At 38.0% G+C, this 17,395-nt stretch overlaps 1 protein-coding gene across 3 annotated transcripts in view; it reads right to left on the reverse strand.

Annotated features, from left to right (window-relative positions):
- Positions 1-17,395, reverse strand: part of JAZF1 (JAZF zinc finger 1) — a 172,944-nt gene that overhangs the window by 20,891 nt on the left and 134,658 nt on the right. For all 3 annotated transcript variants that reach the window (NM_001199618.2, XM_015281472.4, XM_046923111.1), the window contains one exon: positions 7,896-8,092. In NM_001199618.2, coding sequence (NP_001186547.1) covers positions 7,896-8,092 — 197 coding nt within the window. The remainder of the gene's footprint in view (positions 1-7,895; positions 8,093-17,395) is intronic.

Consider the following 17,395-nt stretch of genomic DNA (forward strand, 5'->3'; position numbering starts at 1 on the left):
AACTGCTTCGCACAATGGCCTTCATTATTTTTTTAATTATTATTTATGCATTTATTTTTTACAAGAACACCCATAAGGCTCAGTTAGAATAGGCGCCTCAGACTGCTAAATGCTGGGCAAACATCTGTATATATTAATTAGTGTGTAGGATTAATATAGGCCCCCAAACCTGCAATTAGATGGAACCATTTTGGCTCCAGTAACCACAAACAAAGTTCTCATTGGTCATCTGCACAGAAAAGGTGAAATCCTGGCACCAGCCAAGTCCCTCAGAGGGCAGCTTTGCCACAGACCACAACGCAATCGCCTCGAGATACTTCATCGTATATTTTATCGTACATTGTAGGCCTGAAATATCAGATCCATCCAGACAAACTTCCATTATGCTGAAGAACATGATTTGGTCTACATTTTGTAAGTCCGGCTTAGTTATTTGCCCACACTGTTTACACAAGAGTGGGTCTGCCTATCTAATTTTTAAGTAAAAACACGGCACACAAGTTAAGTGGCAGTTAAGCAAGCAGAAACTTCTGTCAATCTGAACAACTAATGAGATGGTTCCTCTTACTTCTCAAAGTGTGTTTTTTCAAGTTACAGTAGACCTTAGTTGATTTGTGCTTTACTGCACTAAGCACCCTGTAAGTCATACACACAAAAATGTGGCACTCTCAGCCAACGTCTCAGCGACGATTTAATAAAAGAGCCCCGGGATTTCATCTCATATTTCTACTTTTCATTATTTTTTTCAATTACATCTGCATGACACTATACTATATTACTACAAGGTGTAGTAATTAAACCTGAGTATTTCAGATATGCTAATGCAGGTGAAGATTTTTTGAAGTGAATGGCTAACGTTTGGTGCTTATATGAATTCTTGAGTTTGCAACTCTGCAAAGTGCATACATGCTTTATTCTGGTCTGACAAAACGACTTGTTGAATGCTCAGATTTAGCCATTCACTTCCTCAGTGACTGGTTTGATGCTTACCACTAATCCTGTGCTTAAATGCATACAAGCTGAATTTGTAGCACAACTTAAAGAAAACAACACACCACGCCCATTGACATGTACTCGTTCCCATCGACTTGACTGTCCTAAGATTATTTTGCAGCATACTATCCTTAAAAGAGCCAGCACACCACAAAAGAGCAAGCTCTCTTCCACTCACATCGGTACTGAGCCAATCTGCATGGCTCCAAGGAAAAGCTGTTGCAGATTATCAAGTGAATAGCGGATTTAATGGTTCACAGTCTGCTCTGATTCACCCTAACATGGAGTTCAGAACTACCATCTGCTGACAGAAACTGAAAACATTCTGATATAAATAGCAGTTCTGCTAAAATTCCACATTAACTGGGCTACGTATTGATAGCACGTCTGTAAACAAAAAAACTCTGAGCACCTCCTTCCCCCTCCTTTCAGTCCTCAATCAATTTCAAGCTTATTTTACATTTCTACTGTCCACGTTAAACTTACAAAGCAGCTTAGCTAAGCAGATCTCTTTCTTTGCTGGACTCTGTTTAACGTGCTGCAATGGCTCTCTGCACAACAGCTGTCTGTGCCATATGATAACTTCATTGTTGAAAGCTTAACATATGGAAAACTGTGCTAGAATGTTAGGTGCACTGATACCTATGAAGAGAAACGAGCTTTTGCATTACAAAAAACAACACATTTTTCAAACAACTGAAGTAACAAAAATCAAACACACATTTAGAATCTAAACCATATTAGTTTCTGGCACGTCTCTCACCCCGTTTCAGTACCCAGTTCCAATGGCTGATTACTATTGTGTTTTTGATTGCTATTACCAGCAAACAATGGGTGGTTTGCTTTCAACTTTAACGTTCTCAAAAATGAAAATGAATAGGTTCGAGAGAAGGCCCTTGGGGTTCCTTCAAGAGTTATCCATGAAGGAAAATGCTATACAGGAGAATTCAATGAATAATATCTCATGTCACCGAGATAACATTACTTGAGTTAGCAATGCTTATTGAGAAAGCTCCCAGTTTGTTCCACGCTGCCTTGCAATCTCCCCCAAAGCAAAGCTCCCACAAAGACAAGCTCTTAGTAAGCCACAAGTGAGGTGGATTCTTACAGATTCATTTCTGAGACCCAGCTGCCTTGGATGAGAGGAGAAAGGAGAGCCTAAGTTGTAACACAGACAGTTTAATCTCCTTTAAATTAGTCACCCATAAAGGGAACAATGAAGTTCTAAATTATTTCATCAGTAGCAACACCCATTAACACCAAAAGGAAGCTGTAACTTTTTGGTCAATGTTTGGCCAGGAGTTGCATTCGAAAACTGAACAAAATCCAACTGAATAAGAGGAAAGATTAATAGCCTGAGTTGTAAGAATCTATTAACTTTATTGCATATAAGTTTATACATACACGGTATTAATCACAGAAGACATTCTGTAGTAGAGCGAATGGGGAATGATTCTCTTTAACAGAAACTAAATCTACAACACAACTAAACATTTAAAATCATTGTACAGATTTAAGAGTTGGGTTACGCTGAGTATTGAAAGTACTTATTTCAACAGGCTCTGAAAATGCACACTAGCTGAGGACTGATTTTTTTTTTTAACAGAAAAAATATTAAGTTTCACTTCCTGTCTTTAAATCATATATAAGTCATGGTTCACCACTGGTATGATTTATTAGAAAAATATTAGCCCTTTTCACATGATATATTGAAACTGGCTGAAATGGTGCAGCTTTAGGATTACTGACACAGCTACAAAGCAGTCTTGATTTCAGCTATGGATATGCTCTATGCACTGTATCTAGGCATGCACTATAAACTACACAGTTGCCATAGATCTGCCAAATCATTATTCACATAATACCCTCAGATGGTAAATACGAGGTTTGCTACATCAATAGTACTAACCTGAATGCCTCAGAGTTTTCCTTTATGTCTAAAAATATCACTGTTTAGAATGTTTAAGCCTGTTTGATTATAATATTACTGGTTCAGCCTTAGATTTATTAAGCATTCAATTCTACAAAGTATTTTTTTTTCCAGCAAATTAATTATGGATTTCTTATGTTACTTTAAAAATAAAACAGAAACAAAAAAAAAAAAAAGGAAGAGGCCAAAAGGTTGGGTGTTTCCTGTGGGTGGAAAATGGGGACAATTTGGCAAATGCTAAGATTGGGCTGGTGGAAATTTCAAAGAAGTTGGCCATATTGTAGAAATGTAAAACCTTTCTAATGAAGTCAATCAAATGAGTGCACAAATGTGACTCCCCAGAAAGGCATTTACCCTAATTAGTAAGATAAATCAATAGGTAGTCAGCTATTTAAATGACAGCTGCAAATCAAAATGGGCCTTGCCAACTCCCTCATAGGGTCAGCTCTGACCACCCATGAAAACTTACCCCTTTCATCTCCTTTACAAGTGGAAGGACTGACACATGGCTGTAGCTATTGCAGCCAACCATAGAATCCTCAATGCTTGCTGCCAGGACTCACCGCCATCAGCTGCCCAATGCAATCAGGCAGTAAGTAGGTTTATAAACCTATTAAAACTGCATAAACGTTATACCTTGTAATCTATTAAAATCAAAATAAACAGGAAAGGGAGGTCTGAGAGCCACTTTCTTCAGAGCAAAATGTAATGCCAATTATGAGGTTTCCAAGTACTCCAGCTTTTGGAGGGGGGGGAGGTGAAAGGGACAAGACTTAGGCTGAGCCATTAAAAAGCCAGTTGGTAGTATTAAAACCTTGCTTTAGGATTTATAAGAGGGCCAAAAATTCACTCCAGGCTGAAATTTACAAACCCAGGCTTGGAATCATTAAAAAAAAAAAAAGAAAAAAAAAAGAAAAAGGCTTTATTATTTATTTTAGTTTTTAAGTTTGAGGCTCATTACTATGAACTACTTTTGCAACTAAAACTGGGACGAGGTTATTTTTATAATGAATTACCAATAAATCACTATCACTGAATCTTTTTAAAGCTTTTCAGTATGAAGAGATATCACAGTTTTCAAAGGAGCGTCAATGCTCTGACTTACACTCAAAAGCCAGCAAATTAGGGGTGGAAATTTCATCTGCGAACCACAGAGATGTATAAAAATGTTTAAGAAATTAACAGCGTATGTTAAAGATGCACTGTCAGCCCCATTTTTGTCCATAACCAGACTTCATTAGCTTCGTGGGTTTAAAACGGACATTTAAAAATAAAGGCAATATGAGTTTTTGTGACTTAATTGAGCACTCCTTAAAGAAAGATATTTCAATGTTTGAGAATGTTAATGTCTTTCCAAAATAAGCTGCGTGCTGCTGCTACTTAGCTCTACTTCCCTTGCACCCTAAGGAGTCTATTACCGATGGAAGCCATTTCTTCAGCTAAATCCTGCCTGCGAATCCTAACAAGAGTTTTAAGCCTACTAAACGAAGTCTCCTGGGAGACACTATTGTTACAACAAAAACTGGAACAAATTTCTTAAAGTGAACTGTGGGCAATTATTGGAGGATGTAGGTCTTGAGAAGAAGAGAAAACTTGTTACAGGAGACGGAACAAAAAGCCAAATGTAAGCAGAGACAGCACATGCCGGTCACCCCTGAGGGAACAGAGGGGAGGTACAGAAAATTAACTGCTGCCTTTCTGCTTCCCACCAAAATCACAAATGGGCAGTTTCAGGGGACCAACACACACGGAGTCTGCAGATAAATGCGTGTCTACCTCGTTACCTGAGAAAAGCCTCCAAGAACACACTTCTTCACTACGTATTTCTGCTGAACGTGCCATTTGTGAATAATGCCATTTGTGCACAAGAAGGTGGTGTACATACGGATGTAACATTTGCAGCATGCATGTGTGTCAGCTTGGAAGCTGCTCAGCTCTGTCTGAGAATTTGGCCTGCAGTCATTGGCATACATTTTTACTGCAAAGCTTAACAAACATTCTCCGCAGCCAAACCACCTCAAACTGTTTCTTATCAAATTTCATAAGCTAAGTGGGTTCAAATCTGGTCAATATGGGGATGGGAGATCATTATATGAAATTACTCTTTGCTGAAAAATGACAACAGTAGCTGAACAGCATCAGGCAATGGTGGGACATACACTCTATGGACATACGAAGAGATAACTGAGGTTAAGGCCTCTTTATTCAAGACAAGACCACCACATCTACAGAGGCCAAGACAAGCAGCAAACCTAAATGGGGGACACTAATTGGAAAATGAGACCCAAAAGGTTTCCAGTTTGTACCATAAGAAAGAATGGCAAACAACATTATATAGGACAGCTGTTCTCTGCTAAGGGACATGCAGATATTTGTACGCCATCTCATCAGCTTTTAAGGCATGCTTTCTCTCTGCCTTCTAAAGTGGAACCATCCAGGACTTACACCTAGCACAGCAACAGTAATGCCAGACAGCTGAATTTCAATACCCTCACAAAATACAGAACAACTGAGATCAGAGATAATATAAGTAACACCACAAGGATGAATAAAATTGGTAAAAGCAATTCCATTTCTTTTTTGACGAAGCATAGGTGTAAAGGACGATGAGGACAATGATTATTTTGGATTCTAGCAGTTAGCACCTACCCAGATGACGTTTTCCTAGGCTCCCTATGCAGTGAAAAGAAACTCAGCCACAACAGGACTCTGAGCATGTGATCTACATATCAGAGAATCACAGCGCGGTTAGCATTGGAAGGGACCTCTGGAGGTCATCTGGTCTAATCCCTCTGATCAAGCAGGGAACATCTAGAGTATATATATGTACATATATACATACATTACATACATACATATGCATGTATGTTATAACTATAACTGAGAACAAAATCCCATGCCAAGAAAATGCTAGGAGAAATTCTGTAGTTATCAGAAAAATTGCAAAGCCTATTTAAGGTCCAAACAAACTTGTAAGATGGCAAAAATGGAAATTCTGAGGTGAGAAGCTTCTGCTGAAATATAATTCTATTAATAATCACTCTTTATTTATTTATTTTTTAAAGAAACCAAACATCTTCAAGAAAGAATATCTGTTTTATATGTTGTTTTTGCTACCAGGCTATTCCAAATCCTAACTTTGGAATATGGCTCCAACGGGAAACTTACAACACAGAACACAGAAAGTGGAAGCTGCTATTATTTATAACCTGGCAAGTAGGACTCAGTTAACCCAGAAACTCACTTAGCCAAAACAAGCTGATTCTCCTAACTGCAGGTAAAACAACATTCTGAATAACTTTAAAAGATTGAAAGTTTATATAAATAACAAAACCAGAATTATTTTAGTATAAATTCTCGTTAGTGTTCATTGGAGTGTATTTCAAACAGCAGATAGTTAACCAGTGGTTCTGACAGACATTCAAAGTTGTGCTACCTGACCACATCATGAATTAGCCTACTCAGTAGAAGTTGAACAAAACAGATCAAATGGAAGGAGAAATTCCTTGATGTCTGTATCAAAGGAAGTGAATCAGTTCATTCCAAAGAGGAGATAATTAAAAAAAAAAAAAGTATTTGTTAAATTTTCTGAATTACATTCAGACTTTGTTGTTTAGCTATAACTCAACATTCTTCCCTTTTTCATATCCAGGGACACACTGAACAGACCATTCATTTCAGAACTTAGAGAGTGACACATGGACTGCTACACCTTTTTCATTTAATCGTTAACACCAAAATGTTGAATAGCTTATGCAAAATACACGGCAAGGCAATTTATCAAAGCAGGGATATTAATGCTATTTCTTACTAAGAAGAATATGTTGATTCTATTTATAACAAAACTGCGTAGGCTGTAGCAGACCAACAAAAAACCACTTTATCTGTGGTACACCTGAAATTGGCTCAAACACTTCTAAGATAAGACCACTGCCATGACAACAAACTGAAGGCTGAAGACTTGGTTTGCCAAAGGAAAGCCCTGTGTAGACAGGAGGGCACTGCTTTGTCCAAAACTCCCATTTTGCTGCATAAGTTTTGACTGCAAACTTGTTTATGGCAAACTTACTTGCTGCAAACTCACCTGTTGTAGACTTACCAGTGAACTTGCAATAGTGAACCCTCTAAAATCCAGCAGGCACAAAAGGATGCCTGAGAGAAGCTCTGGGAGTCTTAGTGACTTCAATACTTTGGCTGAACCAACGCTGGACAAGTGATCTCTCTCTGTCTCCCTGCCAACACCTCCTTCCCTTCCCTTCTTTTCTTTTCTTTTTTTTTTTTTTTTTTCTGTCATAAAGTTAAGTGACCCAAAGCTAATTTCAATTTCTTATAAAGTCACATAGTGTAACTGCACAGCTTAGATTGATAACTGTAAGAGTGCCAATACTTCTAAGATAATTGTAGTACAGAGATTCTCATAAAAAACGATGACTGTGCTTTGACCTTGAATATTGTTTAACATTAGCCTAATGGGAAATTTACAAATCTAGTCACCCCTCTCCCCCTTCATAGGTGGGACAAGACATATATGCATTTATATTTTTAGAATTGAAAAAATGAAATTTAACTTGAAGCGTATTGCTACTGTCTGAAACAAGATCCCTAGCTAATGTAAACCAGAATAACTTGGGTCAAGAGATCTGGCTCAACATAGCAAACAACTTTCAGTTTCTTCAAACAGTGAAAAAAACTTCCCAGGATTTTATACCTGGGAAAATCAGGATGACTTGGCTATCAACACAGCGTGCTGACTTTACAGTCTCTTGGCTGACTTCAATCAAAACTGTAAAAGATACTAATACATAATTCATAGAAACTGCTAGACTGCACAGACAGAGTACATTAACACCTCCAACAGAGAGAAGATAAAAGAGTGTTCAGTGCATAGCTGCTCTCTAAATAAATATTCTCAAAAGCCACACAGAACAAAATGCAAGCTGATTTGGAACTAAGCAAAACAGTATATGCTTACCTGTTGGAGTACTGCTACGAAATGAAGAGGAAGGAGTGATTGGAGGGGTGACGGGAGGAGTAAGGCTTCCACTGCTGTGGCGAGGTGGAGTGGATACATTCCCACGGGACACCGTGCTTGACAAAGTCAAAGAGAGTTTCGGCTGAATCTTCTTCTTCAAAGACTCCTGCTCACGTCGAGCTGCATCAGTCATAAACCTAAAACAAGGACAACCATGAAGATGAGAGACTTCAAACGCTGTCAGCAAGAAAGCTTTAGGTAATTCTCCTAATGACCAGCTGGAGCTTCAAAATCAGCTATGACAAGTTCCTCTGCAACATAAAGATTTCTGATTTTTATATAATTTGTATTAGACATTTACATCATGCACAAATGCACAGGCTTTTTAAATCTTCAACCACAGATCAGTATTGTACACAATATTACAATAACTACACTTAATCTCTCTGTAAAAAAGCTGCCGAGTAACTCTAGTAGAGATAAAGTTAAGGTCAAATACATTGAATAGGAAAGTCAAAGTGGTATTGTGAATTACAAGTGTGTAGATGCATCATTTCCAACATCGGATAATCACAGTTTTTTATTCTAAGAGTTTTAGACAGCACTGTCTGGAATAAAAGACATCCAGTTAAATTGTAATTCCTCAAATGGGAATTCCCAACTCTTGAAAACCAAGTCAGACCTCTCTGTGGAGCTTTGGTACATGCTACAGAAATGCTTAATGCAACTCAAGGTTCATCTCTGTGGGATGCTAAGAGGAAATTCCACCAGCACAATGTAAGGCGTATTTTGTAAATGCAGTAGTTCTAGCAGTGCAACTTTTTACTTGGCGTATATCACCTTTTTTTTTTTACTTCTAATCTGACTCCTTCCATAATAGAACAGTTGGAGTGAAAAAGACCACTTTTATTCTAAGCGGAAATGCATATATACACAGTTACACCAGAACATGCAATATTGTACTACATTGACATTCAAAGCATCGCTGCTGGCACCTACCTTAAACCAGCTCTTGAAAGAGCTGGGGATCATCTACAATGGGGCCTCTGCAACTCAGAGCTCCAGAATTAAGTGCTCCACTGGTATTCTAATCCTTACTTCCTTTCAATTCCACTGAACAAGGAGCCATCTTGAAGGATTTGTAAAAAGACAGCCCAAAGAAAATCATCTTTTTTCTGCACGATCCTATTTTTACGCCAAGGCATAAACCATGTCCATTAGTAAATAATACAATAGCATACGATACAGAATGTTTAAGTTACATAGAATCATTAAGGTTGGAAAATACCTCTGAGATCATCTAGTCCAACTGTCAACCCATATTCACTGTGCTCACTAATACATATCCTTCAATGCCACAACCACACGCTTGAAGGTTTCTCTGACGTCAGAGAAAGCCAGATTTTAGCCAAGATTCCAGGTTTAAATGATGAGCTTACAATCTTGGCAAATTGTGAAGGGTGTATTCAGGTAAGTGAGAACTTCTGTGCAGACTATATGTTGCAGTTGCCCTGTAGCCAGCTGTCACCTAGAAACTTGTATTTGCAATCCAGTGAGGAAACAGAATGACAAAAATTACCAGCAATTATTTGTATTGGACTAAGTAAGGGCAACCTGGCTTTCTTTCAATAGTCACACTCTCCTCAGAGAAGCCTAAGAATGAAGTAGACAAGTGGGTGGAAGTAGCACCAAAGAACAACTCTGTGGAAGAAGTGCTGAGGATGCTGTTGTTGCACTGGCTGCAGGTGGCAGGAAGAGGTCCTGGGGACCTCTGTGAGAAGAGGTAACCTACCACCCTATCAAGTTCTTGGTACACAGTAAATCTATTTCCCATCAAATGGCCTGTTGTGTGACGTGACATGGCCCACTATATTAGAAAACATGAAAGCAGCCCCTAATCAATGTCCCAAAACCAGCACAGAGATGGGAGATAGATGTACAGTTAGCAGCAGACCTGAGAAAAGGGATCACACCAGTCAGCATATGAAGAAGCAGGCTACAGGCTGGCTGGACAAAGTGATTCTGCAGATTGTAGTATTGTAATGATTGCACATAAAATGACCAAAAACAGGAATGCACAGGTGAGAAGCAGTGCAGCCAGAGCCATCACTTTGACCATCAGGTCACCTTGGGTCTCACAGCAATACATGATATATGCCACACAATCTGCAATGTGGTGCTATGAGACAGTCTGATTTCTTCTGGGGACTCAACCAACAGTTTTGATTAACGTGAATCACTATACTCATGGAAACCCAACATTTTGTGACTGCTCACAACACCTGCTGGTTTTAAGTGCATAATAGTATTTATGGAGAGATCTCTAAGAAAAACAGCTCTTGTGGAATGGTGAAACATAAGGAACTGAAGGGTAATTAAAAAAAAAAGAAAAGAAAAAAGGGGGGCTTTTAGGCATGTATGTCAAATATGAAAGAAAAAAATGGCCCATATCTCCAGCTTGTTTGAAAAAGCAATTGAGGTATTGTAACACAGCAGCATAAAAATTCAAGTATCTCTAGAATAATAAAGATGTATCCCGTCCAACCATACCATGAAGGCATTAATAAGTGGATCTTTGCCACGATATGTACCATCAACACACCATCTGCAGACATTAATAAATAGGTATATGACATGACAGCTTATCTTCTTTGTAACAGAGACAATGCATCATGTCAAACATAGATATGGCATTTTTATTAAGTTAATATTTAGAAGAAGATATCCATAGTAATAGTTCACTTTTAAATTTCTTTTCTCTCAATAGGGTAGAGATATTATTACCAAAATAGTCCTCAAAAGGAATTCTAAAGTTCATTAAAGAAAAGAAAAAAGCAATAATAAAATGGCCTTTCAGTACATATTTATTTTCTGCTCACCAGGAAACATCTAATTCACTATGTTTGGAATTTGTAGTATGATGTGTGCTTGCTTCTGGATGGGAAGCCTTATTCCTTATGAAAATGTTATGGCAACATTATAAATCCTTGAAAACTTGGATGATAACCTCAAGCGTGAGACGTTAAAATGCACCAGCATGAATGCTGTTATTTAATGAACTCAGCCATGAATAACAATGTTAAAATAATATTGAGGTATAATTAGTCCGGTTGAGGTCCATAAAAATCAGGAAAATTTGAAACTTCTCCCTGTCCTGTTAACTCACTCCCATTTGGGCTAAGCACGTCGGGTATGTTCCAAAATGTCATTTGTTGTCTACACTGTCAACTTGAGAGAGATGGAAGGCAGAGTCTGTTGAGAAGTTCAGTTCCTGATACGTGAAGTATGAAATTAACCTTTTCAGATCCAAATAATCTCTTATATGTTTGCTGAAGCACTGGCAGTGCTAAGCTTACGAAAAGAAATCTTGTTTAAATAGATTAAATAAAACATTTTTCAGTATTCTAATTGAAACGTTATGTTATATTTGTGCTTAGCGATGGTTGTGCCCTTCAGAGCCTATAATATAAGCATTTTAATGATGGGTATAGAACGACATTTCTGACTAAAGCTTTAATTTTCACATTGAACGTACATTATGGTTGCAACATCAAGTGCACAGAAATGAAACAGTTATGATTGGATACTGATCTTACATGACTGCACACAATCTTCTCTGCCTCATTTAAATGCACAAGACGTATAGGAATCAGACAATGAACTGTAACTAAAACAGGCTGCCTCAAGATTACTTAGGTTATATTGCACCTTGCTTAACAGTCTCTCCCATTATCTTCTGATCTGTCCCATCTCCCTGCTGAGTCAGTCTCCCTTTGTTGTTTTCAAGTTGTAGTCTCAACACCAGAATCTTGCTATTCAGTTTCACCACTACACAGATTTTATAGCCACGGTTCCCTATTGCACAGGATTCTGTTTGCACCTCATAGCCCTCTCTCTCCAAGCCCAGTGTACCACGTAGGCACAGTGGAACCAGCAGAATAACTGTTCAATTCCCCGTCATTCCCCAGTCATATTTTGATAAGCATGGGGTTTGTGCGTCTCCTTACAGGTGATTCACCATATCAGGGAGGAGCCCATTCCTTAGAAAAAAATCTCTTCTACTCATACTTTTTCTCCCCTATCCCCTTCACCTTCCTAATAACTCAAATCCTTGCTCCAAAACACATAGGTGCTATGATTGCTGAACCAATTGCTGGCAGCAAACTTCAATAAACATGAGTAAAATAGAGTATTTCCCCTTGCTCTCATTCCCTGGAATAGTTTGAGTATTTTTATTGAAACTTTCCCAACAAATTCAGCCTGAAGGAGACACCCAGCATGGAAAATTTCAGCCCAAACAGCTGAATGTTGGCAACATAATAAGCAACTGAAGTCTAATAATGGAAAGTGTTGCCCAACCTTCCATATAGGTGGCAATATAATACATCAGCATTAGCCGTTGTTAACAACGTAGAAGTCACAAAAAAGCAGAGGAGACATTCAAATTTAGAAAGTCTTTCAAAACCAAGGCTTTGCAATATTTATAAATCTCCTCCTCCCAAGCCCTGCATCTCAAAAAACGACTTTGAAATCAAGAATGAACAGAAGAAGAACACACTCACAGAAATTTCCATGAGCTAAATATACCAACATGTACTGCTTCACGATCACGCCCCATCATGACTCACATCATGATGTCAGAGTTAGTTTATCATAAACCTCTTACGACGCTCAATTCTGAGACGGTTTAAGCATTCTGTACTCATATACTCAAACCGAGGGCAATGGCATCATAAAAACAGTTTGTCCTACAGAATGTACCTTCATACTAATGGTATAGTGATTAAACTAAAAAGGCACCCTTTCCTCACAGTAACGAACGCAATAGGGGTACCTGACAGTAATGCATACATCCTATCCTGAGCCTCACCAGTGACAGGTTGTACTAGCCCATAACATGAAAAAGCAGCAGAACAGAACTAGTTCTGACCCCTTTTCTCATTATCACACAATTAATTATGGAACAATGCTGACACTGACATTAAGCCCATTGTGTTTGCTGAATTTTGTCAACCTGCACTGGGAATAGCCTGCCACTTTTCCCACAACATGAGAACATGAGGCTAAGCTTCCATCACTCAGATTTCCTCAGGCTGCTCCTTAACCCGACAGCTGATCAACTTTAAGACTGAATGGAAAGAGAAGAAAAAAATCCAATGTGCTTTACAGCAGATCTGTACCACCTTTTGTGTATTATATTCATTTCAAGAGGGGTCAAGTAGACTCAACCAATGGCCAGAAACTAGACTAACTACATACTGAAAGCCGCACATTAATTCTCTTGCTATGCTTTACGTCTCTAAGATCAAAGTGCTGGTTATGTATCTGCTTTTCCCCTTAATCTTTATTTCCACTTTTGTCTCAAGATTTTTGTGCAATTCTTGGTCTCTGCTTTTCCAAGAGAAGGGAGGAGGTAGGGATGGTAAATTTAGCTCCCACTCATCCTCATCATGCTAGTAGCGTTTAGGGGAAAAAAAAAGGTAGTCTGGAAGTACCTCCAGTTGTACAGTATTTTAAAACTTTAGGAGACCTCTACTATGAAGAGGTGTTAGGAGGATCCATCTCTCGAGGCAGGACATGCAAAGACAAAGCAGTGAGGTTTGGTTTTGCTAATACTGGGAAGAGGAGATAATTGTTTAGTTGAACTATTACCGGGTTAAGCAGAACACTGATGAAATCTAAACCGCAGGAGCTCAGCAGTAAGCTGTCTTGTCTCTTGGGAAGGATGAAAGGCTTTTCTCTATTGAACTTCATGAAACTGAGACACAGCAAAGACAATCCATGTCCCCAGTAATGCCTTGCGCACTATGTGATAACAAGGAAACAAAGATATGAGCAAGTCTCAAACCATCTAATAATTCCAATTATTTGATGAACCCTCTCAGCACTTTCACATGCCATCCTTTGTAGTCCGGGGGAAACAGAAGTATTCTGCAAAAAACACTAACAAATCTCTGTTGCTTCACAGAAGCTATCAATCACCTTTTTCTTTAGAAATCTTCCCATGCAGATTTCTGCAAAACCCTAAAAAGAAATACCAGTGTGACAAAGCCCAATTAAGACGCGTGCTTAATCACACATTCCTCCAGCAGTATCTCCATCCTGCTGAAACACACCATTTATGTGAAGTTACTTTTTGATTGTCTTTTTCCAATTTCACAAAAAGCATCCAGAAACAGGGAAGAAAACCCACAAAAACAATCCCCCCCTTCAGTGATTCCCCCAGATCTGTATTTCACTTACCCTAAACAGACCAAACACGTAATTACAGGGCATTTCTAAGTTTCAGGACATGAACTCTTTGTGGCCCAAGATACATTACAGAAATACCAGGCATCTGTGTTGGACTTCAGCATGGCACATTCATGAGATCAGGTCTTACAAAAGAATTCAGCGTTCATTCTCAGTACTTATTCACACTGTTCTATTGAAAGCTTTCTATGTCGCAAGTAAGGAATACTTCTGACAAACTGATGACTATCTTAAGGCCAGAATCAGATTTCTTTTCATTATTGATATTTATATAATGATTTACTGATGGTACAATTATTTCATTTTTCATTATTCAACATGCTGACTCAAGATGTTAAAATTATTATCACCACAAAATACACAACAGCGTTCTGAATACATGCATATTCAGCAGATGTATTAGAGATTAGTATAATTACTAAACCCTTTGAAAAAGGCTAAAAGCAGACTTTGCATTGCATTTCTGCTGCAGCTCCGATAAAAGCACAACATGCAGCCTTATTTATATCGCAGTCAGTAGAGTTAAGGGTGCAACCTTAGGAAATCTGCTCAACGTAAGCAAGACTGCAGTGCATTTACTTTAATTGTCTGCCTGACACACGTTCTTATAAGACACAATAAAATATCCACCGACTACATGTTCTGTGGATCTAGCATGGAAAATTGATTCATTAGATTGAGAAACTTCATATTTAAATACATGTAAGTGGAGCTAATGGACAGTAACATGCCAAATAATCCATTATCCCTCCAAACGAATAAAAATAATGAAGTGATTATCTAATCATCCTAAGCCATGTACTTGCCCACAGTAAAACTCATGTTTATTTGCTGTTAATCAATACAAGCAGAGTTAGAAGTACTGAAAAGGAATTTAATGTTTCTTGGTTTTGTGGGTAAACAAAACTTTCCCTGTGAGTTACATTTCATATTTCAGTTAATGTAAATCTGGATGTAAGCCCAACCTGCCCATTTTTTCTATGTTAATATTTTCTGTTTTGTAAAGATTTGTTTTTTGTTCTGCTTTTTTCCCCTCTATTCTGTTAGTTGGACACTTAACACTAATTCCACTTTATCATCTTTTCACAGGGCACCAAAGCAATTTTTAATTTAAAAAATCAAAACCCAAAGCCAGTGTTGTTTTTCCCCACCATAAAGAGAGTTGTTTACTTTGTTCCAAACCTTACAAAAAGGGATTTTATTTTTAAAGCAAAGTGGGTTTTTGTCTGTTTCCTTCCTTTAGTTCGTGTAGGTCACGTAACAAATGCAAAATTTAGGACTTCACTTGATTCAAATATATATACACATATATTTAACATTGTCAGAAAAAATGCACACTGCATAGAAAACATCAGAAGAGTAATGTAATGGGGAAAGACACAATCTTATTTCAGATATTTCATTCATAATGAAAACCTGTTACTTATGCCCTAGAGCAGCGATGGGGACTTGAGGAAGAGCCCACAAATGCTTTCTGCCGTTGTTAAAATAAACAACTAATATTTCTATGCTTAAAAGGAACAGAATTAGAAATCATCTTGAGAGCAACAGTAATGTCTAAAAAATTAGAAACATATTTATTTCTCTCTTCTCCTCCTCCCACTCTTTTCCCAGTTTTTCTGCCCTTTTCTGAATTGAAATAGTGAGTTACAGAAAGGAGCTGTAACTTGTCTGCAACTTCCAAATTCAGCAATTTCTGTGGAGAGAGGCTGGAAGACAGACACTGTTTGCTATGGTGCAGACATCTCTGCTACAAATAAGTAAGAGCTTACAGAGTTGCGACGAGCCTCTCAACCGTCCCCTATCAGCGCATTAACTGCACTGTGCTTTAGCTCTATGTCAAGTTGTTCACTGTCAAACTAATGCCGAAGTTTTGCCATTGGCAGAAAAGAAGCATTCAGATGGCGTGAAACGTTTGCAGGCTTTCTCCTGCAAATGTTAGATTGTAGGGTTAGATTTTCAAGATGCTGCAGCAACCCTCTGCCTTTAGTGTAACATTGCAGTTGTCATTTCAGAAATCATCCTCCCTGCATTTATTAACTGGCTTATTAGGGCACTTATCAAGCTCGGCTTCACTCATGGTCATTAATGAACAAACAAGTCACTGCCCGCTCCTCGCAACACATAACGTATATATTACTGCTTAATTAATTGTTAGATGTAACTCCATAAATCCTTACAGTTTGGTTCATATCCTAGTTAATACAGAAAAAAGCAACGTCACTGCCATAAAATGTTAGACGGCTCAAAATGAGAATGTCAGTAGACATCAATAATGCGAAATACTAAGTGTGACTAATAAGAGCTCTTCCAGTAAGACACATACGTACATTTAAATAAGTTTGTAAAGCACCACTTCAAAAAGGCACACTGACACTTTCAAAACTTGCATCTCACATAGAAAAAGAACGAATTAATCTTCTCAGCAAGAATAACTGTAACAACTAAAGATGATCTCATATGAAAGAGGGCTGATAGTATCTTTGTAGGAATACTCTTATCATATCAGTTATTCAATTTATTGAATATTTCAATAATTTCAATTTATTTATTCAATTTAAATTATTTAAATATTGCTATTTCTCATTTTTTTTTTGTATTAGACTATTCTGTGCTTTAACATGAACAAAGTGCAAAATTCCTGAAGGCAGAGTGAAAATTAAACATTTATTTAAGTGGGAGGAAAATGCAGGGGAGTTAAATAGTTTAATTTTTTTTTTTTCATTTGTAGAAATGTGAAGCTTCAATGAATTCCCAGTCTCTGTGAAGAAGATGAAACTACGCTGCTCATGGAATAAGAAATAGGGGGGTCTGTATCTCCTAAGTTTGACTCGAATCTCAAAATAGTTCTGGTGTAGGACTTAAGTAGAGTACCAGCCGTGCTCTGGCTCACTGCACAGGCTCAACTACTGTCAAACTGCCTAGTTCCAGTAGGACATTTTACTTTCAGATGTGCTTAATGTAGAATACTGTATTTTTTCCATTACTGGTCCACCCTCTTTCCTTCTTGAAGAATTTATTATAACTATTTATGTAAATCAACTTCTCGCAGTCAATCCTACAGAAAAAATAGATCCGTGTATTCGTGACATCCACTTTTACTGTTGGACTTGGTTTGGCTTTATTGATGCCTCAGGGACTTTAAACTTTAAGGAGCAGGGAGCCGAAATGTCAAATATTTTACTCCTGTGATGTTCCATTTAAGTCATGGTATTCCTGTGTCATTTCACACCAAGTTCCTCTGTGAA

The sequence above is a fragment of the Gallus gallus genome, chromosome 2, assembly GCF_016699485.2.
Source record: "Gallus gallus isolate bGalGal1 chromosome 2, bGalGal1.mat.broiler.GRCg7b, whole genome shotgun sequence".
In the NCBI taxonomy this organism is placed as follows: domain Eukaryota; kingdom Metazoa; phylum Chordata; class Aves; order Galliformes; family Phasianidae; genus Gallus; species Gallus gallus.